The sequence below is a fragment of the Hevea brasiliensis genome, chromosome 8, assembly GCF_030052815.1.
Source record: "Hevea brasiliensis isolate MT/VB/25A 57/8 chromosome 8, ASM3005281v1, whole genome shotgun sequence".
NCBI classification, from domain to species: Eukaryota; Viridiplantae; Streptophyta; class Magnoliopsida; order Malpighiales; family Euphorbiaceae; genus Hevea; species Hevea brasiliensis.
This window is the reverse complement of record NC_079500.1, coordinates 23,021,947-23,048,716: the sequence shown is the minus strand read 5'-3', so window position 1 is coordinate 23,048,716 and position 26,770 is coordinate 23,021,947. Positions and strand designations below refer to the sequence as shown.

The following is a 26,770-nucleotide window of genomic DNA, read 5'->3' as shown; positions in this document are numbered from 1 at the left end:
AGAGATAATTTTTAAAATTTATTGATAAAAAATCAAATATTGCACTTGACAAACATATTTTTTTTTACTCTTTCATAAAATTAAATAAATTTATGATTTATTTTAGTATTTATTATTGAATTAAGTAAGTTGTGCTTATGCTTTAAAAAAAATGTTCTTGTTGATTATAAAATATAAAAATTAATAAGTAAAAAATTCAAATACTAATTTGTGTACCAAATCAATCGCAGCAAGTAAGATACTCGCAAAATTCAAAATATCACAAAACGACCAGGTTCTATGAACCAAAATAGTATTCCCATTTCCAATGTCTCGCACACCACCAGCGGGTCCAGGGTGAGTCAAGCAGCCTCCATTATAGTCAATGTCATTGCTCGTTAAAATCCTACTCTCTCCCCATAACCACAGCAGCTTCCACCACCTCCACCAATCATTATGGCATTCTCAGAGTTTAAGCCACTTGATGAGAAATCTTTGATAGAGTACATCAAGACCAACCCCGTTTTATCCAACAAGATTGGCAACAATTACGATGACTTGAATATCAAAGAAGTTGGAGACGGGAATCTCAATTTTGTGTACATCGTCGTTGGCTTTGCCGGTTCTTTTGTAATCAAACAGGCAAGTGTTGAAATTTTCGAACTGGGTTTTCAGTTTTATTTATATGACGAAATTTACGAACTGGGTTTTGCTTTAGAAGTAAGCTATTCTAGATAAATTTTACTGTTGTTTAAATTTGACTGATGCTTACAGTTGAATCAATTCATGGTTGAGCTAAACTAATTTTCGTTCAAAATTGATATTTTACTTGTATATGAAGTGGGATACCATTATTTAGAGACAAAACTTGAAGTATTATTTATGGCCGTAGTTAAATTTTGCTGTGGTCTAGTGCAGGCTCTTCCTTACGTACGTAGTATTGGAGAATCATGGCCCATGACTAAGGAAAGATCCTATTTTGAGGCTCTGGCACTTAAAGAACATGGTCGGTTGTGCCCTGAACATGTTCCTGAAGTTTATCATTTTGACCGTACGATGTCTTTGATTGGTATGCGATACTTGGAGCCTCCACATATTATTCTAAGAAAAGGGTTAGTTGCTGGAATTGAGTATCCTAATCTAGCAGAACATATGTCAGATTACATGTCAAAGACTCTTTTTTACACATCCCTCTTGTATCGTACCACCACTGAGCACAAACATGATGGTTAGTATTTCTCACATTTGTTGTTTGCTTTGATTCTTTAGTGTTATATATATATATACACACACAATTTCTCATTATTGTTATCATACTGCTAATCTAGAAGAAATTTTGCCAACATGCTCACTTTAAATGCTTTATGCAGTTGCTGAATTCTGTGGGAATGTGGGGCTATGCAGGCTCACTGAGCAGGTTGTTTTTTCTGACCCATACAAAGTATCTCAGTATAACCGTTGGACTTCTCCTTACCTTGATCATGATGCTGAGGCTATCCGTGAGGATAATGTTTTAAAACTTGAAATTGCTGAATTGAAATCCAAGTATTGTTTCCTTCTTCGTAGCTTATTTTTCTATTTGTTTCGAATGGCATGATCTAACTGTGGATTTGATGAAATGTGTTTTGATTCTTCGAAATGAACTTGGTTTGCATTAAAATTTCATAATTTGTGTTTTGTGTTTAATGCTCATATTTAGTCAAATTTTTGAATAAATGTGATTTATATTCTGCATAAAGATTATTTTAGTATGTTGTGCACCACTGAGTCCTAGTACTCAGCGATAGCTTTTATTGCTGTCGCAGATATAGAGACTAGAGGAGCAGCAGACTGAGCTGCTAAGGATTAAAGATCATTCAGCTTGAAGTCATCGGGTATAATTTATACCCTAATTGTAAATATTTCTTTTGATGTATGTATTGCATATAAATGTATGGACATGTAAATGGGTCTTGAGCAGCTTGTACAAAAATTTGTATGAAATTTGTAATAAAGTTTAGTTTGTATTTCTTTTGATGTAAATTTTGTAAGAATGTATATAAATTGTTTTGTCTCTAATGAAATATGAGTACAACTATTTTATTTAATTTAAATGAAATGTATTGCTAGTATGCTGAGGATTATTGAATTTTTAACTTGAGAAATTTATTGAAATGATTGTGAAATTGATTGAGTTTGATTGTGAAATCGAAGTAGTGGTTGAGAAAAATTTTTAGAAGTGCTTTTTACAGGTATTTGAAGAACTGGTTTCTCAAAATACAGATGAACTCACAAAATTTTTATAAAATTTACGGAAAACTAAAATGGACCAAAAATATTAACTAGATTTACTTTTAATCATATGTTTTAAATACCTATTAGAAAATGCTCACCACTTGTCAAAAGTAAGAAAATTGTTTAAAATCCCTTGTAGGGTACTTAATGAGTTATCGGTAGGTGAAGTTCGGTAGTTCGTTAGGTATTCTAAGGGATCATATTATGCCTTACATAGGGGTAAGGTGTGACATATTTTAGTGGTATCAGAGCAAGTTTTTGAAGTATGTTTTAAATTGTGAATTTGTCTTTTCTTTGTTAAGTATAACTGCTCAATGTCCATAATTATTACATACAGTGCATTACATCATGAATATGAACTAATGGGGGGAAATCTCTATGTGTTATTTGTTCAGGAGATACCCTAACTTCAGATTGAAATGGAAGAAGGGGATCGCTCAGTTGAGCAGTCTGTTGAAGCTGAGGCACAAGGGGAAGCCCCAGCTTTACCGAATGTCAGTGGGTCAGTAGCACCAGCCCCGCAAATGCCGCAGTTCCCTGCACAGTTTGCACAGCAGATGGCGGCAATGTTTCAACAAATGGCTGGGGGTATGCCTGTTCAAGCTCCACCCCAACCACTTGTGGCACAACCATCGCCTCCAAATGCATAAAGATGATAAATTACTAAAGTATGGGGCTACAGTATTTAAGGGTACAGTGGACCCTTTAGAGGCAGAGCAATGGCTTGAAAGAATGGACAGAGTATTTAAGAAGCTACACTACCCAGATGAGCTGAAGTTTGAATATTCTGTGTCGCTACTACAAGGGGATGCGTATGATTGGTGGAAGACCATCCCCCACAGCTTGGCTGAACCACCAGCACTGACTTGGGATGACTTCATCAGAGAATTCAGACAGAAATACATCCTAGACGCATATGTTGATCAGAAATTGTAAGAATTTTTGAGTTTGAAACAAGGGAGCCGATCGGTGGCAGAGTATGAGAGGGAGTTCTCCCGCTTAAGTCATTATGCTGGGAGTCTCCTTATTACCAGCAAGGCAAGATGCAAGAGATTTGAGACGGGTTTGAAGCCCAGCATAAGGATGCAAGTTGTGGGATTTCGACACAGCAATTTTTCAGAACTTATGTCTCAAGCACTTGAGCTGGAGAGAATTGAATCAGAAGCAACCCCAGTGAAAGAAAAATCGTAAAAGCCGAGAAATCAAAAAGACAAGGGGAAAATCACTTGAACAAAGTTCGTGCTACCTGAAAGAAAAAGAAGTTTAGTGGACCCAAAGCAGGGGTCGAGGTGGAAGATTTGGTAGGGGCCGATTCTCCTGGACAGACCCCTAGGTCCGGTCACAATGAGCAGGTTCACATTCGCCCGCCGTGAAGACTTGTGGCAAAATTCATGGGGAGTGTTATTGGGCCACCGGAGCTCGCGCTTTAATTGTGGAGGCAAGGGCCATATAGCTAAAGACTGCACTAGTGCTCGAGATATGGTCCACTCCTACTATCTGAAGGATTTATTCGAGTCTTGCTCCTAGAGGTTCACAATGGGCGGCAGAAAGAGGCAGAGGTAGAGGCACCGCTTGCAATCGAGTGGCACGCTTAGTCGGTCCAGACAAGGAAGTGCTTCAACCAGAATCTACACAATGAGACAGCGAGAAGAGGCTGAGACTTCTGATGTGGTAGCTAGTACATTCTCTATCTCTGATCAAGAAGTATTTGTATTGTTTGATCCGGGTTCAACCCATTCATATGTTAGTGCTAGCATAGTCAGTTCACTTGCTGTTCCATGTGTGCAAATGGGTTTTGAAGTGCTAGTAACTAGTCCGTTAGGACAAGAGGTCCGGGTCAATAGAATTTATAGATACTGTCCTTTGGTGATCCAAGGACATGTTTTCATGTTAGACTTAATTGAAATGCCCTTCAGAGAGTATAATATCATCTTGGGCATGGATTGGTTAGCCAGGCATCACGCCATGATTGATCAGAGATCAAGATACCACTTTTGGTCTCCCTTTGTACGCTGATGTGGTAATACACGGGGAGAGGCATTTACTGCCATCAAACATCATTTCGGCTGCACTAGCCAGAAGAATGATCAGAAAGGGGTGTGAAGCATACTTGGCACATGTGATAGACACCCAAGTGGGGAGTCCAGCACTAAGAGACATCCCTACTGTATGTGATTTTCCGGATGTATTTCCTGATAAATTGCCAGGATTACCTCCAGAAAGAGAGGTGCAGTTTGAAATTGATGTTATGCCTGGTGTGGACTCAATCTCCATAACACCATATAGAATGGCACCAGCAGAATTGAAAGAGTTGAAAGTGCAGTTGCAAGAATTGCTTGACAAGGGCTTTATCCGCCCTAGTGTGTCATCTTGGGGAGCGCCAGTGTTGTTTGTAAAGAAGAAAGATGGCACTCTCCGCTTGTGTATTGATTATCGGCAGTTGAATAAGGTGACAATAAAGAATAGATACCCATTGCCCCGCATTGATGACTTGTTTGATCAGTTGAGGGGTGCAGCTGTGTTCTCCAAAATTGACCTGAGATCAGGTTATTATCGCTTGAAAGTACAAGAGCAAAGTATTCCTAAACCGCCTTGTAACCCACTATGGCCATTATGAGTTCCTAGTTATGCCATTCAGTTAACTAATGCTCCACCGCTTATGGATATGATGAATACTATCTTTAGACCATACCTCGACCAGTTTGTTGTGGTATTCATAGATGATATATTGGTCTATTCGAGGAATGCAGAAGAGCATGATAGACATCTGCGGATTGTACTGCAGACTTTGAGGGAGAAATAGCTATATGCCAAATTATCGAAGTGTGAATTTTGGCTGAAGGAAATATCTTTCTTGGGGCATGTAGTATCATAAGAGGGCATTAAGGTAGATCCAAGTAAGATTGAAGCTGTCCTTAATTGGAGGCCACCCAGAAATATCACAGAAATTCGCAGTTTTTTGGGTTTAACTGGATACTACCGTAGATTTGTGAAGGGATTCTCCATGTTGGCATCTCCATTGACCAAGCTGCTTAGAAAAGATGTGAAATTTCAGTGGACGGATAAATGCTAACAGAGTTTTGATGAATTGAAGAAATGTTTGACTGAAGCTCTAGTCCTGACTTTACCTACCCCGGGTAAAGAATACACAGTTTACAGTGATGCTTCTCACAATGGGTTAGGGTGTGTATTGATGCAAGATCGAAATGTTATTGCCTATGCATCACGCCAGCTGAAACCGCATGAGAGGAATTATCCGACACATGATTTGGAGCTTGCAGCTATTGTGTTTGCTCTTAAGATCTGGAGACACTATTTGTATGGGGAAAAGTGTTACATCTACACAGATCATAAGAGTTTGAAGTATCTGGGTACTCAAAAAGAGTTGAATTTGAGACAGAGGAGATGATTAGAGTTGATAAAAGACTATGATTGTCTGATAGACTATCAGCCAGGGAAAGCTAATGTTGTGGCTGATGCCTTAAGTCGCAAGACTATGGCAAGTATACGAGTTACTCCTTTGTCTTTGGTACATGAGTTAAGATCATTGCATGCCAGCTTAGAGATTAATGATGATGGGCAGACAGCAGTTGCATGGCATGTACAGCCAGTGTTGATTGATCAGATTAGAATGGTCGCTCGTAATGATCGTATCGGGTCGATGGAAGAAGTCCGAAAGGGCAAGAAACCGAATTCTCAATCGAGATGATGGTTCATCGCTACACCAGGGCAGAATATGTGTTCCTAATGATGTTGAATTGAGGAAGATCATTTTGAAGGAAGCACATGAGTCTCCTTTTGCCATGCACCCTGGTGGTACAAAAATGTATAGAGGGCTAAAGGAGCATTACTGGTGGATGGGTATGAAAAGAGATGTGGCAGAGTTTATTTCTAAATGCCTAACTTGTCAGCAAGTAAAGGCAGAGCATCAAGTACCCACTGGGTTGTTACATCCACTACCAGTACCAGAATGGAAATGGGAAAGAATAACAATGGATTTTGTAATGGGACTTCCGAGGACACAGAAGAGTCATGATGCAGTATGGGTCATTGTTGACAGACTGACCAAGTCTGCTCATTTTCGCCATCCGATGGACTACGCTTAGAAAGATTGGCCAAGTTGTACATTGATGAGATTGTGAGACCGCATGGAGTGCCGATCCATCGTGGTCGCATGCAGATCCTAGGTTCACTTCTAGATTCTGGGGTAGTCTTCAGAGAGTCCTAGGAACTAGATTGAATTTCAGTACTGCATTCCACCCACAGACAGATAGCCAATTTGAGAGGGTAATTCAGATCTTGGAGGATATGCTACGGGCTTGTGTGATTGAGTTTGAGGGCAGTTGGGATACACACTTGCCTTTGATTGAGTTTGCTTATAACAACAGCTATCAATCAAGCATTGGAATGCCTCCATATGAAGCTTTGTATGGCAGAAAATGTAGAACCCCATTATGTTGGGATGACGTGGGTGAAAGAAAGATGATTGGACTCGAAATTGTTCAACAAACTGAGGAGAAGATCAGGGTGATCAGAGATCGACTTAAGACTGCATCAGACCGTCAGAAGTCCTATATTGATTTGAAGAGAAGAGATATTAAGTATGCAGTGGGTGAGAAAGTTTTCCTCAAAGTTTCTCCTTGGAAGAGAATTATGAGATTCGGCAGAAAGGGGAAACTGTGTCCTCGTTTTATTGGGCCATGAGGTTCTGGAAAGAGTGGGTCCTTTGGCATATCGGTTGGCATTACCTCCAGAGTTGGAAAAGATACATAATGTTTTCCATGTATCGATGTTGAGGAGGTATCGATCAGACCCATCTCATGTACTACCAGTAGAGGAAATTGAAGTAAATCCAGACCTCACATATGAAGAAGAACCCATAGAGATTCTGGCTTATGAGGTGAAGCAGCTACGAAACAAGCAGATACCATTGGTAAAAGTGCTGTGGAACCATCATTCGGGCCAGGAGGCTACTTGGGAACGAGAAGAGGACATAAGGAGACAGATCCACACTGCTCGTGAGTGTGATACTGTAAAATTTTGAGACGAATTTTATTTAAGGGGAGAATTGTAACACCCTGCTTGCATAGCTGTAGATTTTATCGTTAGATGACCGGTGTCGGTCCGGACAATTAAGGGGATTAGAACCACACTTAAGACAACTAGAGAAGCTATAAACACAAATAATTAGTAATTGCCAATTAGTTAAGTACAAGTAAGAAAAACAGAACATAAGAAGTTAAACGAGCCGAGAGTCACAGCGATTGGTGACCTTCTCGGGAATGTCTGCGAAGTCATTTTAAACTCAAATTTCGAACCGTAAAAAGTGAGCTGCAGTCCTTAGGACCCTTATGAACATAGTGGAAAAGAGAAAATCACGAAAAAGAACTGTTAAGCTAGTCAAATAATTAGGTCAGGGAGCCGGAAGAAATATGAAATTATTTGCAAACCGGGATGAACCGGCGAGGGGCAATTTGGTCAATTGACCCCGAGAGTCGACTCGACCTAATCACAAATAAAATCGGAGAAAATAAAATTTCGGAGAAAAAAACTAATAGAAAAAAAAAAGAGAGAAAAATGAAAAAGTAAAAAAGGTGATGACATCATGCATGATGCCATAAAAGGTACAATTAATAAATTAATTAATTAGGTTTTTGTGGTCTTCCATAAGCAAAAATTGATAAAAGAAAACAAAAGAAAAAAAATATAAAAAAATCTCTTCTTCTTCTCCTTGGTGCCACCCCACTCCCTCCTTCATTTCACCATTGCTAATCCTCCATTAAAGCTTGCACTTGAGCTTTAATTCCTCCACTCAACCTTAATAACTCCCCTAAAAACCTCACTAGACCTTGCAATCTCAACTTAAGAACAAGAAAGAAAGAAGAAAGAAGGAGAACAATTGAAGATTTGGTGTTTAAGTTGAGGTTAGTATGTTAACTTGTCATTTTTCCATTTTAAATGCATATGTGATGGTTGAAATGAGCTTAGAATTAATGAAATGAAATGAAAATATGGGGGAAGGACCATTATTGAATTTTCAGCCAGCTTGAAGGGGACCATGATTTGCATGAATTTAATGGGTTTGAATGAGTTATGGACCTCCCTTAGTTGAATGATTATAGTTGGGAACTTTGAAATTGCTAATGGTAATTAAGTCGTGAGATTAGGGTTTGGAGGCCTATGGTTTTGAGGAAAATTTTAGAGAAATGCATAAATGATGACCTTGACCTATTGTGAAGTGAAAAATGGTCAATAATGACCAAAAGAGATGTGTGGGAATTGTTAGAATGGAAGTCAAATTCGTAGGGTAAATGGTCATGTCACGGCAAAGATGACCAAGCAAACTTTGAAGGACCAAAACAGAAATTTTACAAGTCCAATTGATATGTCACCAATTGGGGATGAAAATAGACATAAAATGACACAATTTTCATTAAGGAACCATGCCCAAAAACTAACCAAAACCTAGTGAACCAATTGACCAAAGTTGGTTAAGAGCATCACATCAGACAAACTGACCAAATGAACAGTATTTGTTCATTTGGTCATAACTCGAGCTAGGTAGGTCAAAATGACCTAAAATTTTACCAGTAATTAGACAAGATATAGATCTAAAACTTTCATGAAGAACACTAACCCAAATTATGCCATTAACCTAATCAAATTATTGAGCAAAGTTGAGTTACTGAACCTGCAAAACTGCAGATTTCCATTTAAACAGTAAAGTTCCAATGGCTATAACTCTCTCTAGAAAACTCCGATTTAGGCGATTCTTGAACCGATGGAAACCTAAGACATAGTAGAACATTTCGTATGAAGGAAATTAGACCAAATTATGGACTTAACTTGATCAAATTACTAAACGAAATTGGATCAAAAATCTGCCAGAACCAAAATTGCAGCATGAACAGTGCACGTGAACAGTAATTGTATTTTGGCTATAACTTGAGCTACAAAACTCTAATTGGGGTGATTCAAAAATGAGAATACACTTAAGACAATAAGGAACATTTTCTATGAAGGAAGGTTTGCCAAATTCCAACAGTAAAAGGACCAATGGAACAGTGCAACCGAGACACCAAAAACTGAAAATTGACAATTTTTCCTAAAAGACTTAAGTGTTGAGTAAACAACCAAAACCAACAAGTTTAGTGACCAAAATGTGGTATGTGGGTGAAGTTGGAGTTCCCATACCTATTAAGCCTTAGAAAGTCAACTATTTGACTTGAATAGTGTAGTGAATAGGAACCCGAAATACAAAAATTTTGAGAACGTCGAATTTAACACGTTAGAGCTAGGTAAATGTGAAGCTAAATTTATTTTGGATTTATGTTTAGTTCTAGTACTGAAACATTGTAAAATTGTGTGTTTCAATTGAAAAGAATACCGGGAAAGAACCCGAGGAACCGAGTCAAGGCCAAGAGGCGACTCGCTTGAGGTTTGTGCACAACATCACTATGCTTTAAAATTCATTGATAAAGTGAATGAAATATGCATTTTACTTTTGATTTAAATTGTGAAAGTTATTGTGTATATTTGAAATGACAATGTTTAGCAAATTGTTAAGATAAGTTTTGAAACCACAGTGTCATGACCATATATTTGAACACCTCACAAGCATGACTAGTGGGGGTAATTCGTTTCGAATTTTGATTCCTTCTCTGGAGAAGTGTTGAGGTGTGCCAGTAGAAGAGGATGTGAATGGATATCCATATATTTGAGCTAGCTAGCCTTGTGATGTGATTTCTCTTTAGCCTCTGGCTATTGAGATTCTATTTGTTTCGAATGGCATGATCTAACTGTGGATTTTATGAAATGTGTTTTGATTCTTCGAAATGAACTTGGTTTGCATTAAAATTTCATTATTCGTGTTTTGTGTTTAATGCTCATGTTTAGTCAAATTTTTGAATAAATGTGATTTATATTCTGCATAAAGATTATTTTAGTATGTTGTGCACCACTGAGTCCTAGTACTCGTGATAGCTTTATTCTCATGCCGCAGATATAGAGACTAGAGGAGCAGCAGACTGAGCTGCTAAGGATTAAAGATCATTCAGCTTGAAGTCATCGGGTATAATTTATACCCTAATTGTAAATATTTCTTTTGATGTATGTATTGCATATAAATGTATGGACATGTAAATGGGTCTTGAGCAGCTTGTACAAAAATTTGTATGAAATTTGTAATAAAGTTTAGTTTGTATTTCTTTTGATGTAAATTTTGTAAGAATGTATATAAATTGTTTTGTCTCTAATGAAATATGAGTACAACTATTTTATTTAATTTAAATGAAATGTATTGCTAGTATGCTGAGGATTATTGAATTTTGAACTTGAGAAATTTATTGAAATGATTGTGAAATTGATTGAGTTTGATTGTGAAATCGAAGTAGTGGTTGAGAAAAATTTTTAGAAGTGCTTTTTACAGGTATTTGAAGAACTGGTTTCTCAAAATACAGACAGAACTCTGTCAAAATTTTTATAAAATTTGCGGAAAACTAAAATGGACCAAAAATATTAACTAGATTTACTTTTAATCATATGTTTTAAATACCTATTAGAAAATGCTCACCACTTGTCAAAAGTAAGAAAATTATTTAAAATCCCTTGTAGGGTACTTAATGAGTTATCGGTAGGTGAAGTTCGGTAGTTCATTAGGTATTCTACGGGATCATGTTATGCCTTACAGAGGGGTAATGTGTGACAGAACAGGCTTTGATGATGTTTTTTGGAATTTTTCAACAAAAGGGAAAACAACCCTTTTACCTCTGAGCTTTGTAGAAATATGATCATAATTTAGAGTGTATGGAGTGATAAGATTTATGAATGGAGTGTCAAGTATAACAATATGATGAATGTTATACACAAGTAAAAATAAAGTTTTGATATGTAGACCGTTGTTTAAAACATATACATCAGTCTTAGATTCAATTCTAAGATAAGAATTATTTGCAGCTTTGAGTCGTTCCTTCGTGGCTTGTTGAAATCTTTTCAGAATTATTCATTTCTTGATATAATTAAGGTCTGCGCCTATATCAAAGAGAGCAACAATATCCAGTCTAAAATCATCAGAAAATTTTAAAGTGATTTTGATCAAATACTTTTGGAAAGTGACTTATTTTAAAATAGAGAGAAAATTTTCTGGAACATCTTTAAGAGTGGCTATTTGAGGTGCTTCAATTTGAGGCTTGGGTTCATCTTCTTTTTCTTCAAAAAATTTCTTAAAAAGAAGTTAGATAATGGTAGAGTCTTCTTTTTACTTGGCTTGGAGTTGTTTAAGGTAAGATTTTATGGTCTTAATCTCAGTTTGGAGTTCTTGGATAGTAGAAGTAGGGGTTTTGGCTTTGTTTGTTTTGGCCTTTTGGAGAATGACTATAAGGTCATAGGTGTTGTTGGCTTTAGTTAGAAATAGTGGTGGAAGATAAGGTATCAAAAGATTCTTGAAGCTTTGTGAGATAATCCTTTTGAACTGGGGGATCTTGAATGTAGTTGATTACTTCGATGAAGAATTTTTTTATCCTTGGTAAGTATGTTTAGTTGTTTCTCTAGTTCTTCAGTAGATGAGGAATCAGAAATAACTTCATCAAGTTGAAGGGCTTGGTTGTCCTCAGAAGAGACTAAGACAGTGCCTTCAGAGTCTGAAGATTCAAGTAAAAGTGCTTCAATTTTGCACAAGGCTTCTTCTTCAAGTTGGAGCTTATGGAGTCTCCTGTTAATCTTGCAATATTTTGTAATGTGACCTTTTTTGCCACATTTATAACAAGTAACCTCTTTTCTGGAAGTAGATTCTTATATGGCTTTGGGTAAGATTTTTGGTGTTTTTTAGTGCAGGCATTCTTTCTATAAGACTTTTTTGGTTGGTGAAAAGGTTTATCTTTAGAGTAGTGTTTTCCATGCTTTCGGTTTCTTTTGGTTTGATAATCTTGGCAAGGTTTGGAGTTTGACCAAAGATGTCAAACTGTTGGCAGAAGGTTCCAAGCTCTTTCTTAGTTTTGTGCATTTCCTGTTTCAACTGCTTTTGAAGCTTAAGATTTTGATAGATCTTTATACCTTCTTTGTGGGCATAACTGATGAGCTCATCATAAGTTAACTGATCATATGGAATTTGCTCATTGTAGTGCTTCTTGATTTTATTTCTAACCTTTTATCCAAGGAGAGGAGGGCGACCAATAAGAAACTTTTCTTTCCAAAAAGGTTGGTTGAAATCTTCATGAAGCATAACCCTTGTGAGAAAGGTATCCTTATACCATTTAAAATCACTATGCTTCTTGCACCTAAGATTAGAAAGAAGCTCAGCATTCTTATCTTTAAGATGTAATAGATCTCCAACAAAATAAAGAGTAAATACACGGATGAGTGTGGCAAGAACATTTTGAATTGGTCTGTAATTTTCATTAAGGATTGGTTCTTGATCGTCATCAAGTTCTACTAACTTTAAAATCTCTAGCTTTTTTCTAAGAAGTGAGATAATAATCCTATCATCCTTTGAGTTGTCCTGAGAATCCTACAATAAGAAGTTCTGTAATGGCTTGGTCAGAGGTGCCTGTTTGGGTTCGGTAGGCATTTGCTACCATAGTCATTTACTAGAAGATGTTGAGGATGTTATACTCAGACATTCCATCTATATTCCATTCATAGACAGAGGAAGCATTGTAACGACTTTGAGAAAGAGCGCTTAGTTTGTCTTCAATGTTGATATTTGGAATAGTGGCCCTCAGATAATAGAGTTACTGAGAATTCTGCCAATGGACTTTGCTGACTTCTAAGGAAGATCTTTTTGGCAAGCATTTTCTTCTTCAGAAAACTGTTCCATAACATTGACAGAAGTTTCAGGGGTATCTGGAATAACAACATTGAACTTAGTTGAAGTTGAGGGATGAAGTTGATTCAGGCGACCCTGAATTGCTTGAAGGAATTCTTTTTATTTCTCTACTAAAACTGAGATAGAGAAGTCTTTGACAATTCGAAAGGCTTAAAAACTGGAGCTTTTATCTTTGATCCCGTAGATGAAGTAACTATAGTGGGATGTTGAATTTGCTTTTGAATATCATTTAACTAGTTTCCAATAATATAAAGGTGATTATTGGTCCAGTTGTTTCGTTGGATGATATTCTCAAGATCCTTGTTCGTATCCTTCTCACTTTTGACTTTAAAAGGTGAGGCTATGAGGGTAGCTTTGTGGTGTACAAACTAGAGTTCTCTGAGGGGTGGATGAATAGATTGAATCCATTCATTCTTTGAAGTTTGCTAGGAAGGTATTTCAGAGATTGGATTTAAGGACTTTGCAAAAGGATATTTCAAATTATTTCCAGAAGTATAAATTTCAAACCAGTAAAAAAAAAAAAACATGTGCTTGGTGCTCATGAATGATTGCATAAAACTTTTCTTGGATCTCATGTCTCTGGTTAAAGAAATGTTTAAAAAACCAAAGTTTTTTCTCATGATTATAGGAAGCATAAAAATCCTTTTGAAGATATGCTTTATCAACTTGAAATTCTTTTTGAAGAACATTTATTTCAACATCTATATTCTCAATCACAGAGAAGAATGTTGGAGAAGTAGGCATTGGCTGTTTTTCAGGAGTGGAATAAGCAGGTTTTGGTTTGATTATGGAAATATTAGCAGTCTGCATTGAAGTTCTTGGTATGTCAGAAGTTGAATATCTAAGAAAGTATGGGATTTGGTTAAAATGCTTTTGAGTGGTTGGGAAGTTAACAACAGAAGGTGTTCGGGAAATAGGAAAGTTTATTACGGAGAGTAGGATTGAAATTCTTCCTTGTTCAATGGTTTCAAAAGAGGAGATAGAATCATAAGAGCGTCTTGAGCTTATGGATTTTCTAGCAAAAGATAGCTTTACTTTTCCATTTGAGTATTGGGCAATTTGTTTAAGCTGTGCATTTGAGCTTAGAGGAGACACCGACTTGTGTTTTGAGGCTCCTTCTGATATCCATTCATCTAGAAGGGATACTTCATTCCATTTAATAAACCTAGGAAAATCAAAGCAACATGAATAGATCTAGGAAGCATTTTATAGTTATAAGTCTTAATCTATAAAACAAGACTATCAAGCAAATTTTTATCATTTAGAGATATAGATAATTTTTGGGCAACACTCAAAAGAGATTAGACCAGTACATAAACTAGACTCAACAGAGCTAAGTAGAGAATCTTGAAAGTCAAAAAGCCGTGCATCTCAAAGGATAGTTAAGATAGAAGTGTTCAAACCTTCTTTGGTTAAGGGCTTTATTCCTACCTGAACTAATTGTATGTGGATGCAGCTACATCCTTTGGACTTATGTTTACTCAGAGAAGAAGAAGTTAAAGTTTTATAGTTTCAAAAGGCTTTATGATATGGATGTCTCTTTCTTCAGTCTTGATGCTATAGTCTGTTTTATTAAGGAAGTTAAACTTACTTTATTTATAGGTCCGATCTTTCTGGATTTTAGGAAGTTTTCAATTATCTATTGATTTTTTAAAATATTCAATAATTAATTCTTCACTATTTACTATCTTCTCCCCTGTCCCAGAGGTAAAAGAGCTAAAAACATATTAATTCCTGCAAAATATATCCATGATTTGAACTATTTGATCAATACATTCCCTACAGTTTGGATTTGTCATTTCTCATTTTTTTTTTCATTTCTCATTCTTCTCATTTTTTTTAAAATTAATTGAGATTTAATGGACAAAAAATAAGTAATGAATTACTTAAAAAAATAGTGATTACACAATGTAGCTCTCTTTCTAAATATATCTCATCGTAAAATTAAATAATCTCATAATACCATAAAATTAAATAATCTTATAATTATTAAATAGAGTGATTAGAATTTGAAATCTCTAAAGTTCTTATAACTTTTAATTTTTTTTAAGAACTTTTTATATCTTTTAAAGAAAAAAAAAATTAACTAGAGTACTTTTTAGAGGGTGTTTGGCTTAACTTATGAAAATCAGCTTATAAGTGCTTATTATATAATTTGAGCTTATAAGTACTTAAAATTTTAAATAGCTACAGGTTTGATTAAAGTGCTCATAAGTAACTGATAAATAATTAATGTATTTGATAAAAAATAGCTTATAAATACATTTATTATTAAAATAACTAAAAAGGATATTAAGGAGATTTATGATGAATTTTTAAAAAATTAAATAAAAATAATATAATAAAATATTTGGCTAAATTAACTAATAAACACATGGCTTCTAAGTAATAGAATGAAAAATTAAGTCCCCAATTTATCTTTTTCAACTTATAAGTCTAAAAATTATTATAAATAAATAAGTCAATCTATATCTAGAACTTATAAGCCGGTAACAAAAAACTTTTTAAATGGCTTCTGTCAAATTTAGTAATATACAATTGTATTAGGAATTAAAGTGCTATTTTGTGTGGCTATATCCTTATCTTTAATGATGGTCTTGTATTTCTATTTTTAATTTATTGAAATTTCCTTTATTAAAAAAAGAGGGATACAACTAAATTAATTAAAAAAATACACCATGTACATAAATATAAATATTAAATAATAAAATATTTATTTAATATTACATTAAAATTATTAAATCTTAAATACAGTTTTAAATGCATATAAATTTGAAATGCAAATAAGTTTAATTTAGCTTATTTGGAACTTTTTGTTTAAATTAATTCATAAATTTCAATTTAACTTAAAAATTAAAATTAAATTTTTTGATTTAAATCAAAAATTAAGAAAATTAATTTCTTCATTATTAAACTAAATTTCTTAATTTTTTAATTTAAATCAAAAAATTAAAAATTTAATTTTTTTGATTTTTTAATTTTGAACTAAATTAAATTTAAATTATAATTTTAAACTAATTTAGTTAAAAATTAAAAATAGGTATATTAAACTTACCCAAGGGTAAAGTTTAGCTTTAAGCCAATTTGAAATATACCCATGTCCGAAAGACACTGCTAAATCCATTCGACTTCAGCGTCTTCAATTAGCTCCATTTCCCAGTCAGGTGTGAGCCTTCGTTCTTTACGGCAGCGCTGCTCCTTGGTCTTCCAAGCTAGGATTCGAGTGGACAACAGTCTCAACTGGGAGCTGATTTATTTGGGCTGGGGCGATTTTTGAGTAACTAGGCTTGCTCTTTAGCCTTCTTTGTTTTGGGTTTCCATTGATGTTTTAGGCCTCAAACCCCTTTTTTCAATAAATTTACTCTGGCTTACCATTTAAAAAATAAGAAAAATCCATTCTAACAGCTACAATTGATTTGCTGAAGTGCTGCAATAACAAGCTATCCTATCGGGCCTATCCTATTTCTTAACCCTCGTATGATCAATGACAAAACGACCAGGTTCAATGAACCACCACGCTACTATTCCTACAGTCCTACTCCCCCAAGCATGAGCGACGCCCCCTCCAATTTAGTCAATGACATTGCTCCTTAAAAGTTAAAACCCTCCTTCTGCCTTAAAACCACTGCTGCAACCACCACTACCACCACCGATCATTATGGCGTTCTCTGAGTTTAGGCCACTTGCTGAGAAATCTTTGATAGAGTACATCAAGGCCACGCCTGTTTTATACAACAAGCTTGGCAATAATTTCGATGACTTGAAAATCAAAGAAGTTGGAGATGGGAATCTCAATTTCGTCTTCATTGTTGTTGGCTCCGCTGGCTCTTTTGTCATCAAGCAGGTAAGTTTGAAACTTGGGAGTTGGGTTTTCAGTTTTATGTGATAATTTTTCTTTTCTGCTTGGCTGCTGAGAAAGAGATAGAAGCTTTAATTTAGTTGAGTTTTTTAATTGAAAGAGTATAACTTTTTGATTGGATTGGTTGTGGAGTTGCAATCTGGGAAATAGTTTTTTTTTTAAGAGTTGGAAAATCAGAAACTATTGACATTCATAGCTTTGCTTTGGACGTCTCTGAACCACTGCAAGTCTGCAATGAAGATGGTGGAGATAAGCTTTTCAAGATAGATTTAGCTTCTTTTTTTTTTTTTTTGACAGATGCTTACAGTTGAATCAATTGATGGTTGATCTAAACTATTGTAGTGTTCAAAAATATTTGGAAACAATCATCAGGTACTATTTGTTGCTTGTGTTTTATTTTTTAATTTTTTTTTGCAGGCCCTTCCTTACATACGTTGTATTGGAGAATCATGGCCCATGACTAAGGAAAGAGCCTATTTTGAGGCTGTGGCACTTAAAGCGCATGGTCAGTTGTGCCCTGAACATGTTCCTGAAGTTTATCATTTTGACCGAACTATGTCTTTGATTGGCATGCGATACCTGGAGCCTCCACATATTATCCTAAGAAAAGGATTAATTGCTGGAATTCAGTATCCTCATCTAGCAGAACATATTTCAGATTACATGTCAAAGACCCTTTTTTACACATCCCTTTTGTATCGTACCACCACTGAGCACAAACGTGATGGTTAGTATTTTTCTCATTTATTGTACATTTTTATTCATTGGTTATATGGACAATTTCTCATTATTGTGAGGACATTGCTAACCTTGAAGAAATGTTGCTAACATGCTCACTTTAAATTCTCTATGCAGTTGCTGAGTTCTGTGGGAATGTGGAGTTATGCAGGCTTACAGAGCAAGTTGTTTTTTCTGACCCGTACAAAGTATCTCAATATAACCACTGGACTTCCCCTTACCTTGATCAAGATGCTGAGGCTGTCCGTGAGGATAATGTTTTAAAGCTCGAAATTGCTGAATTAAAATCAAAGTATTGTTTCCATCTTCATGGCTTATTTGCTTTGCAAAATGTTTTAATTAGTTATTTATCTAATCCATTAGAGTTGCTTTTATCATAGGTTCTGTGAAAGAGCCCAAGCCTTAATACATGGAGATCTTCACACAGGTTCTGTCATGGTTACTTCTAACTCGACTCAGGTTATAGATCCAGAATTTGCATTTTATGGACCAATGGGTTTTGATGTGGGAGCTTTCATTGGAAACTTGTTTTTGGCGTACTTTGCTCAAGATGGCCATGCTGATTTAGTAGATGACCGAAAAGTACGTTCAAGTCTTGTTCGGTTTTCCTTTTCTACTTATTTATTTTTATTTCTTTTGCTGTTGGTTTCAGATTTCCTATTTCATCATCTGTGTTTTATGTGTCTATCATATTTCAAAGCCATGCATAGTTGAATGCTCTGGTCCACGTGTTCATTTCAATTGAAATGGAGTGTTATTACCTGCATTTGTTTGCTTTTTGGTTGTATCATCATGCATACATTTCTTCTTTATTTCTGGATTTTCAAAATGCCATTAGTAATGGATCTCTCTCCCCAACATGTTATTCAATTGCTGTTGTGGATGCAATTATGGTGTTGCAGACTTGTGGCTAGCTCTTCTGTACATCTTTTTATTTTTTTATTTTTTTATTTTTTTATTAAACAAGTGGCAAGATGGCTCAAAGTAATAGTATGACAAGAATTTACTGAAAAAATGCTGGATTGCCAATACTACTAAAAAAAAAAATCAATTGAATGCAAAAACATAAAAAAAAAAAAAAAAGAGAGAAGAGGAGCAGTAGTTCTGAACCAAAAAAATTAACCATCAATTGAAGGAGAGGAGGAGGAGGAGGAGGAGGAGGAGAAACAGGCTTGAAATAAAGAAAAGCAGTTAAGAGAAGAAGAGGAGGAGAAACAGGCTTGAAATAAAGGAAAGCACTTGAGAGAAGGAGGAAAAACTTACCTTGGTAAATATCCTTGAGGAGGAGGAGGAGGAGGAGGATGAAGAGAAGTTTACCCTGGTAAATATTCTTGAGAAGGAGGAGGACATCCTTGGTGAATATACTTGAGGAGGAGGAGGAGGAGGAGGAGGAGGAGGAAACTAAATAAAGAAACTTACCTTGGTAAATATTCTTTGGATGAAGTTGAGGAATGTCAAAATGAAGTGAGAGATCTAGCGGAAAACCAAAATTTGACTCTCAAACAGGTTTCAAATAAAGGAAAGCAGAAGGGGAGGAGGAAACCTTCTTTGTGGAGTCTACAGTAGTTTTATGATAAATATATTCTCTGTTACTTTATTCTCGGTTACTTTACTCCTGATGATTTGTAGCCCTTAACTGCCTTTAACTTGGTTCATTGCTGATATGAATTTCTATATATCACATTTTATGTGCTGTGTTCTCTTCCTTTCTCTATTTTTTTTTCTGGGATGTTATTCATTTGAGTAATTTAAAGAATTTGAGGCTGTAGCATCAGTGATATTTCTTCATCAGTGACTTAAAACTTTAGAGGATGTTGAGTAAACAATTGTTAATATTTTCCATACATGATAAAATCAATATGGTAAATTACAAACATTCAAATAAGTAAAATAGTGAATTGTGTGATTTTACCATGAAAACTTGTAAAACCGTATTGTTTTTCATCATTGGAAATGCAGTTTCAACTCAGTTTTATTTGATTGCAAGTCTAAATATGTTGTCCATTATTTTTGTATTTATAACTTACAAAATCATACGAGTTAACTTGAGATTTTAACAATAAAGCACCAACACATTCCAAATAAAAAAAAATTGAAGTACTTGTAATCTAATTATAATAACTTTTGAAAATAGCTAAGCTATATTAAGATTCATAAAATAAGCCCATATTCTTTAATTAGAAGATGCATAAGACTTCATAAAATTTACAAGAGTAATCTAAATTGTCATAGTTAAGAATTAAATCAAGATAATTCCTGAACTTCTTTCTACTCTCCTGCATCATTCTATTTGCTTATAGACTGTCAAGTGACTCACAGCTTCCTTGTAGGTTTCACTTTGTAGTACTTATTATTTAATTACTATTGAGGTATACGTCTGAAGGTCACATTCTAATGCAGTCATTTAAAGAATGGGTTTTGAGGACGACTGAAGACACATGGAATCTTTTTCACAAAAAATTCACAGCACTTTGGGACAAGCACAAGGATGGACATGGTGAGGCATATCTTCCAGCAATTTATAATAACCCTGAGCTTCAGCAGCTTATACAGGAAAAATACATGAAAGATTTGTTCCATGACACCCTTGGATTTGGTGCAGCTAAAATGATAAGGTGAGATGACAACATCCTACTTTGATAATTAACTCACTACTGGAATCATTTTCAGTTGTACAAAGGATAGTAAAAACCATCTGAATCTTCTAGTTTGGAATTTAAATATTTGATTTAAAATTGAATAATGGCCTATTATTGTTGCTGCTGCTGCTGTTATTGATCATTTTTTGTTCTCCCATCTGTAAGATCTTGTCTGACAAACCATATGATAAGGATCATATTTCCCTAAAATTAGATGTTTCTGGGATGCGCTCTGCTTTGGATTTTAGACTTTCAGCAAGATTATTGAGCTAATGTTGATAAATACTAAACGAAGTTTAGATCATCACTAATTTGGATGTGCTGTATGGCTTCTTCTTCACCATTTATTCCCATCTGAGCTACTAAACATCTTATTAAGTTACAAAGATTAAGATTATCTGAGTAGTTGGAATAATGCGGGGGGAAATGGAAATTGAGTTGAATCAGCTTTTGATAATGAGCTCACTATCTTCCTATTTGACACCATGATGATATTGTTGTATTTTTTTCAATTGATAGGAGAATTGTCGGTGTTGCCCATGTTGAGGATTTTGAATCAATAAAAGATGCTAGCAAACGAGCTGAATGTGAGCGGCAGGCCCTCGAGTTTGCAAAACTACTCCTCAAAGAAAGGCGGCGATTCCAGTCCATCAATGAAGTTGTGTCAGCTATTCGGGCATAAGTTCATGACAAACTTTTGGGTAAAATATTATGCACTGTTACTGATTTTGGTTCCGAATACAGCTTTTCCAGTCCATGTTCCGCACTTCTCTTCAGGAGCAAATTACTTGAATTAACTTCAATATATATTTTCAGCATTTCTAAGAAATAAACCTTAGTAATCTTCCCATCAGCGATGAGAATGCATCTGGCTTTGTTCTATGTTTATTCCTACTGTGATACTGTAAACAATAATTTGCCAAGATGATTAGTCTAACTTGCTGTCAATCCATTCATTGTATATTTTATTTTGACTAAAAAATATTAAATTATATGCTAGACATTATTAAACAACACCAAAATAATAAACAAAAGCATGAAAAATAGAATTACAACCCTAAACCTGACATTAAACAATTTTGGCTACAACTTTATGTTACTGAAATTGCTTAGAACGTAATTCTCTACCATATGATGTCAATGTCAGTAAAATTATTTCTTAAAACATAATCTAGAAGCGGAAAGCATTTTTCATGGAAATTAAGCTAGAGAAGGAACATAATGTGCTCATCAATATCAGTGAAATTAGACCCGAGTCTTAGAAAAAAAAAAAATCATATAAAAACATAATCCACCTTTAGCTCATAAATGCAGGTATCGAGAAGGCGTATGGCATGAAACATGTATTACTGGATATAAAGAAGACTCTGAAGGAGATTCTGATCAGACTGAAGATTCTGGAGGTTTTGATTCCAATGAAAAATCTGCTGTTCAAGCTTTACCACTTACAAAATGATTAAACCAATTACTGTAAAATTATCAGTCGGTAGTCAAATTGTAGCTGATTTTCTGGCAAATTTCATTTTTCTTCTTCTCTTGTTTTAACATATGTCCTTTTTATTCATGAGTTTAAATTCAACCTTATATCTGTTATCAAACCTACTGCTACCTTACATTGTTCTCTAACTTTTCAATATGATAAGTGTCTCATCCAAGTTCTGAATACCTTGAAGAGGATTGATTTGGCTGAAGTTAAAGATGGTTTGTATGCAATGGTAGAACCTGCCACACCCGTCCTTTTTTCATCTGCTACAATAAATTCCATTTGCGATTCTTCCATTTCGCAAGAATCTCAACCTCCTTTTAATCTTTGGCATTGTAGACTTGGACATCCATCACAAGCTATATTACATATCATCCAGAATAAACATCCTTCTATTACATCAGTTTTAGAACAGGTTTGTGATGTTTGTCATCTTGCTAAAAAAAAAAAAAAAAAAGCCTTTTCCAATCAGTAAATCCAAAACTACAGCTGTTTTTGATCTTCTACATATAGATATCTGGGGTCCCTTCTCTGTAACAGTCATTCATGGCCATAGATACTTTCTTACAGTTGTAGATGATTATTCTAGACATGCATGGGTGTTCTTAATGAAGAATAAATCAGAAACTCAGTCTTTACTTCAATCATTTTATGCTCTTATAGAAACTCAATTTTCTGCCAAGATCAAAATTATAAGAACTGACAATGGATTAGAATTTAATATGCCCCAATTTTATGCTTCTAAAGGCATAATTCATCAAATCACTTGCGTAGAAACACCTCAGTAAAATGCAATAATGGAGAGAGCACCAACACATTTTGAATGTGGTTAGAGCTTTACTTTTTCAAGCTTGTCTACCCATAATTTTTTGGTCTTATGTTATCTTGCATTCAGTTTATTTGATCAATAGACTTCCCACCCCTATTTTTCAAAATCAATCTCCATATGAGGTACTTTACCGCACCATTCTTGATCTTAATAACCTTAAAGTTTTTGGCTCATTATGTTTTGCCTCCACTATTACTGCACAAAGATCAAAATTTGACCCTAGAGCAAAGAAATGTGCATGTCTTGGTTTTAAGAGTGGCACTAAAGGATATATTTTGTTTGATCTTCATTCTAGACAGATTTTCATTTCTCGAAATGTGATTTTTCATGAATCAGTTTTTCCATTTCATTCATAGCCTCATTATTGATCTAATTCTTTTCCAATTCCAATGCCTCAAAACATCACTCTTCCCATTATGATTTTACTGATCCTCTTGCTAATTCCTTACAACCTTCTTCATCACAATCATCTACTCCATATATTGTTCCCAGAAAATCTTGCAGAACCAGAAGACAGCCTTCATATCTCCAAGACTACCATTGCAACTTATCCTCTTCAACTTTAGTTGCTGAAAATCCAGGGATTCTTTATCCCCTTTCCAATTTCATTTCTTATACTTTTTTATTCGTTTCTTATACTTTTTTATCTCTATCATATAAAAATTTTGTTCTTTCCATCACCACTTTAGTTGAACCAAAGTCTTATTCCCAAGCTATAAAGTTTGATTGTTGGAAAGAAGCTACGCAAGCTGAGATATCTACTTTAGAGCAAAACAAAACCTGGGTACTCATAGATTTACCAAGTGCAAGGTTCCCATTGGTTGTAAATGGGTTTATAAAATCAAACACAAAGCAAATGGTTCTATTGAACGTTGTAAGGTAAGATTAGTTGCCAATGGCTATACACAAACTGAGGGCATTGATTACTTTGACACCTTTTAACCTATACCAAAAATGACAATAGTAAGACTCTTGCTTGCTCTTGCTGCTATGCACAATTGGTTCCTTAAATAATTGGATGTGAATAATGCATTCTTGCATGGAGATTTGCATGAGGAGGTGTATATGGTTTTGCCTCAAGTGTTTTCCTCTTCTAAACCTAACTAAGTGTGCAAATTAGTCAAGTCTCTATATAGTTTAAAGCAAGCTAGCAGGCAGTGGTTTTCTAAACTTTTAACAGCCTTGCTATCTATTGGTTACACACAATCAAAGTTAGATTATTCTTTGTTTGTTAAGGAGACATCTACTTCTTTTACTGCCCTTTTAGTATACATGGATGATGTCATTCTAGCAGGAGATGACATGTTAGAAATTGACTTTGTTAAACAATTTCTTAATTACTCCTTTTGCATAAAAGCCTTGGGTGATCTAAATTTCTTCTTGGGTTTAGAAATTGCAAGATCATTGATAAGCTCATTTTATATAGGCATTTTAGGATAATTTTGCATTTATTTTGCCCCTTTTAATTAAGTATTTTTAGGATTTCTATCTTATTTTAGTTAATTTGTTAATTTTAGTTTCATTATATTTGATTTTTGGATTTTTGATGTTTTTAATAAGTTTTAATATGGTTTAAACGCAAAAAGGTACATGTGAGAGAAATTCAAGGTGATTTGAAAGCTTAAAGTGGTGAGAAAAATGAAGAAAATTCACCTAAGAAAGCAAACCAGCCGAGATTTTCAAGGACCTCAACATGTCCCATGTTGAAGGGCGTGTGAAGATAAGAGTCAGTGAGCAAAATCAACATGAGGCATGTTAAATTCAACACTGGGTTGTGTAACTAGAATTTTTGGAACCAAACTTACCGAAAGTTTCAGAGACTTTGACATGTCTCGTGTAGCTGGTTGTGCAGAACCTAAAGCTCCTCTCCAGAAATCAACATGAGGCATGTTAGATGATGCTGGTAGATTGGTGACATGGGAAATTTTTCTTATTTTACACTTTTTACACCTTTTGTCTTTATCTCTTTAGAGGCCACTTATAAGGCAAAACTTTAAGGGATACATAAGTATCATATTCTCATTTTTACTATAAGAAGGAAGAGAGAGAAAATCTTCTTTGAGGGAAATTAGTGCAGAACAACGTTTTTGGAGGAAGGCTACCTACAAAGTGATGTCTCCAGTTGCTATTCCTCAGAGATTTGATTCTTCTTTTTCTTGGTTTTATTTTTAGTCTTATTTTCATGTTTTCTTGCTTTATTTCATATATTTTACTTGTAAATGCAAATATGAGTGAGTAGATACTTAAGATTTCAGAGTTGGGTGTAATAATTTAAGTTTTATTTGTGGATTTGGATTGGTTTTAACTAGATTTTAATATATATAAGCTTTGATTATTATCTTGTGTGCTTATTTACATGCCCATTGTTGGTATCCTTCGGGTTTTATTCTTAATCTTAGATTGAAGAATCGAGAGGTAAAAATCAATGATAGATAATCAAGATAATGAACTTAATCACTTAGTGTTAGAAATAAACTAGTGGGTTAAGAGAAATTTTTAAGTTGATTAAAGTACTTAAAGGGTTTTAGGTAATTAAACATCGCATGAGAATGTGGTTTAATTTCCTTTAAAACATACTTTAGTTTGCTTGAAAGAGAAATTAAAGGAAATAAGAATCAACTTCCTTCAAACTTGTATTTCCCTTAAATTTGGTTTTGCCTATCTAAATCTCAATAAAATTTACTTCATGAACCTTAACTCTAGAATCAACTTTGCTATTAATTAATTCAATCTCTATTTACTTGCTAGTATTTTAGTAAATTAGCATAATGTTTAAAAATTTAGTTGTTTACCTTATTATAATTTCCTTATTTTTTTCAATTTAAATTTCTACATCTCATCCTTTAGTTTTTTATACACCTTATGGTTAGTCCAAATAATTGAAATTTTTATAGTTTGGTACTCAAACATCAAATCTCTGTGGGATAATATCTTTTCTTTACTACTTGAATGATCTTTATACTTGCAGAGTATAAACCAAGTTTTTAGCACCGTTGACGGGGATTTGATTGTTGTTTGATAGTAGACGATTGATTGTTTGGTTAATTTGGGCATTTTACTTTTGATTTTAATTTTTCTTTATCATTTTACTTTGAGATTTTCTTTGTTTGTTTTTCCAGGTACTTATCTTTTATATGAGAAGAACAAGGAGTGAGAAAATTGATTTAATTTTTGATCCTAAGAATGAGAAGATAGCTAAGGCTTTGAGAGCAGAATCTAAAAGAAGAAAAGCTGAACTTAGAATTCAAAGATAACAAGAGCAACATCAGGAACAACAAGTGATAGAAGTTATGGCAAACAACAACAACAGATCAGTTAGGGGTCATGCTTTTCCTAGTTTTGAAGATTTTAGACCGAGTATTACAAGGCTTAGAGTGGAAGCAAACAACTTTGAATTGAAGCTATCACTTTGTCAAATGGTTTAACAAGCATAGTTTGGGGGAGGTCCTATTGAGAGTCCACATGTGTAGGTTGCACATTTTCTTGAGATTAGTGACATGCTGAAGATAAATGGAGTGTCAGATGATGCCATCTGGTTGAGATTATTTCCTTTTTCCTTAAAGGATCATGCTAGAGAGTGGTTGCATTCATTACCTCCTGGTTCTATAACTACTTGGGATGAGTTGTCACAAGCTTTCTTGGCTCAATACTTTCCCCCTAGCAAGACTGCAAAATTGAGGAATGAATTAACTTCTTTCAGACCAAGGGATGATGCGAGTCTTTATAAAGCATGGGAGAGATACAAGGATCTTCAAAGGAGATGTCCACATCATGAAATCCCTAAATGGATACTAGTTCAACATTTCTACAATGGTGTTTCTCTAGCTATCAGAAGTATAATTGATGCATCTTAAGGAGGTGATCTTATGGAAAAGTCAGAAGACGAAGCTTATTTAGCATTAGATAAAATTGCTTACAACAATTATCAATGGAACTGTGAAAGGAATGAAATGAAGAAGTCATCAGCTAGTGTTCATGAGTTAGATGCCATGAGTATGTTCAATGCCAAATTTGATGCTTTGACAAGAAAAATGGATAAGTAAAGCATGAAGGTTGATACTTCAATTGGAGGATCTAGTCATACAAAAGATGTTGGTGCAGGAAATGTGAACTATGTTAATGATTTTCCAAGAGTTTGGAAATGAGC

At 34.7% G+C, this 26,770-nt stretch overlaps 1 protein-coding gene and 1 non-coding gene across 4 annotated transcripts; one reads left to right on the top strand and one right to left on the bottom strand.

Moving 5' to 3' along the window:
• The first annotated feature begins 245 nt into the window (after window positions 1–245).
• Window positions 246–21,909, top strand: LOC110663522 (methylthioribose kinase). 3 transcript variants are annotated; one of them, XM_021822862.2, is made up of 7 exons: window positions 16,547–16,919; window positions 17,352–17,661; window positions 17,790–17,964; window positions 18,053–18,254; window positions 20,073–20,287; window positions 20,831–21,012; window positions 21,626–21,909. In XM_021822862.2, exons 1-6 carry the CDS (start codon window positions 16,734–16,736, stop codon window positions 20,991–20,993), a joined length of 1,251 nt encoding a protein of 416 aa, XP_021678554.2. In that variant the 5' UTR covers window positions 16,547–16,733; the 3' UTR covers window positions 20,994–21,012; window positions 21,626–21,909. The 3 variants fall into 3 exon arrangements, with proteins under 3 accessions (XP_058007461.1, XP_021678554.2, XP_021678555.2); XM_021822863.2 differs by having other exon boundaries at window positions 21,613–21,909; XM_058151478.1 differs by lacking the exons at window positions 16,547–16,919; window positions 17,352–17,661; window positions 17,790–17,964; window positions 21,626–21,909 and adding exons at window positions 246–621; window positions 898–1,207; window positions 1,350–1,524 and having other exon boundaries at window positions 20,831–21,259.
• A 4,385-nt stretch (window positions 21,910–26,294) lies between these two features.
• Window positions 26,295–26,401, bottom strand: LOC131182776 (small nucleolar RNA R71). Its single transcript, XR_009151037.1, has one exon. It is a non-coding gene; the product is annotated as a small nucleolar RNA R71 (small nucleolar RNA).
• Window positions 26,402–26,770: the final 369 nt, after the last annotated feature.

What these genes read in the sequence shown, in the direction of transcription:
- LOC110663522 (XM_021822862.2), top strand. Translation starts at nt 16,734, where the DNA reads ATGGCGTTCTCTGAGTTTAGGCCACTTGCTGAGAAATCTTTGATAGAG. An exon ending in CACTGAGCACAAACGTGATG is followed by an intron (nt 17,662 to 17,789) that starts GTTAGTATTTTT and finishes TTCTCTATGCAG; the next exon opens with TTGCTGAGTTCTGTGGGAAT. An exon ending in ATTTAGTAGATGACCGAAAA is followed by an intron (nt 18,255 to 20,072) that starts GTACGTTCAAGT and finishes ATTCTAATGCAG; the next exon opens with TCATTTAAAGAATGGGTTTT.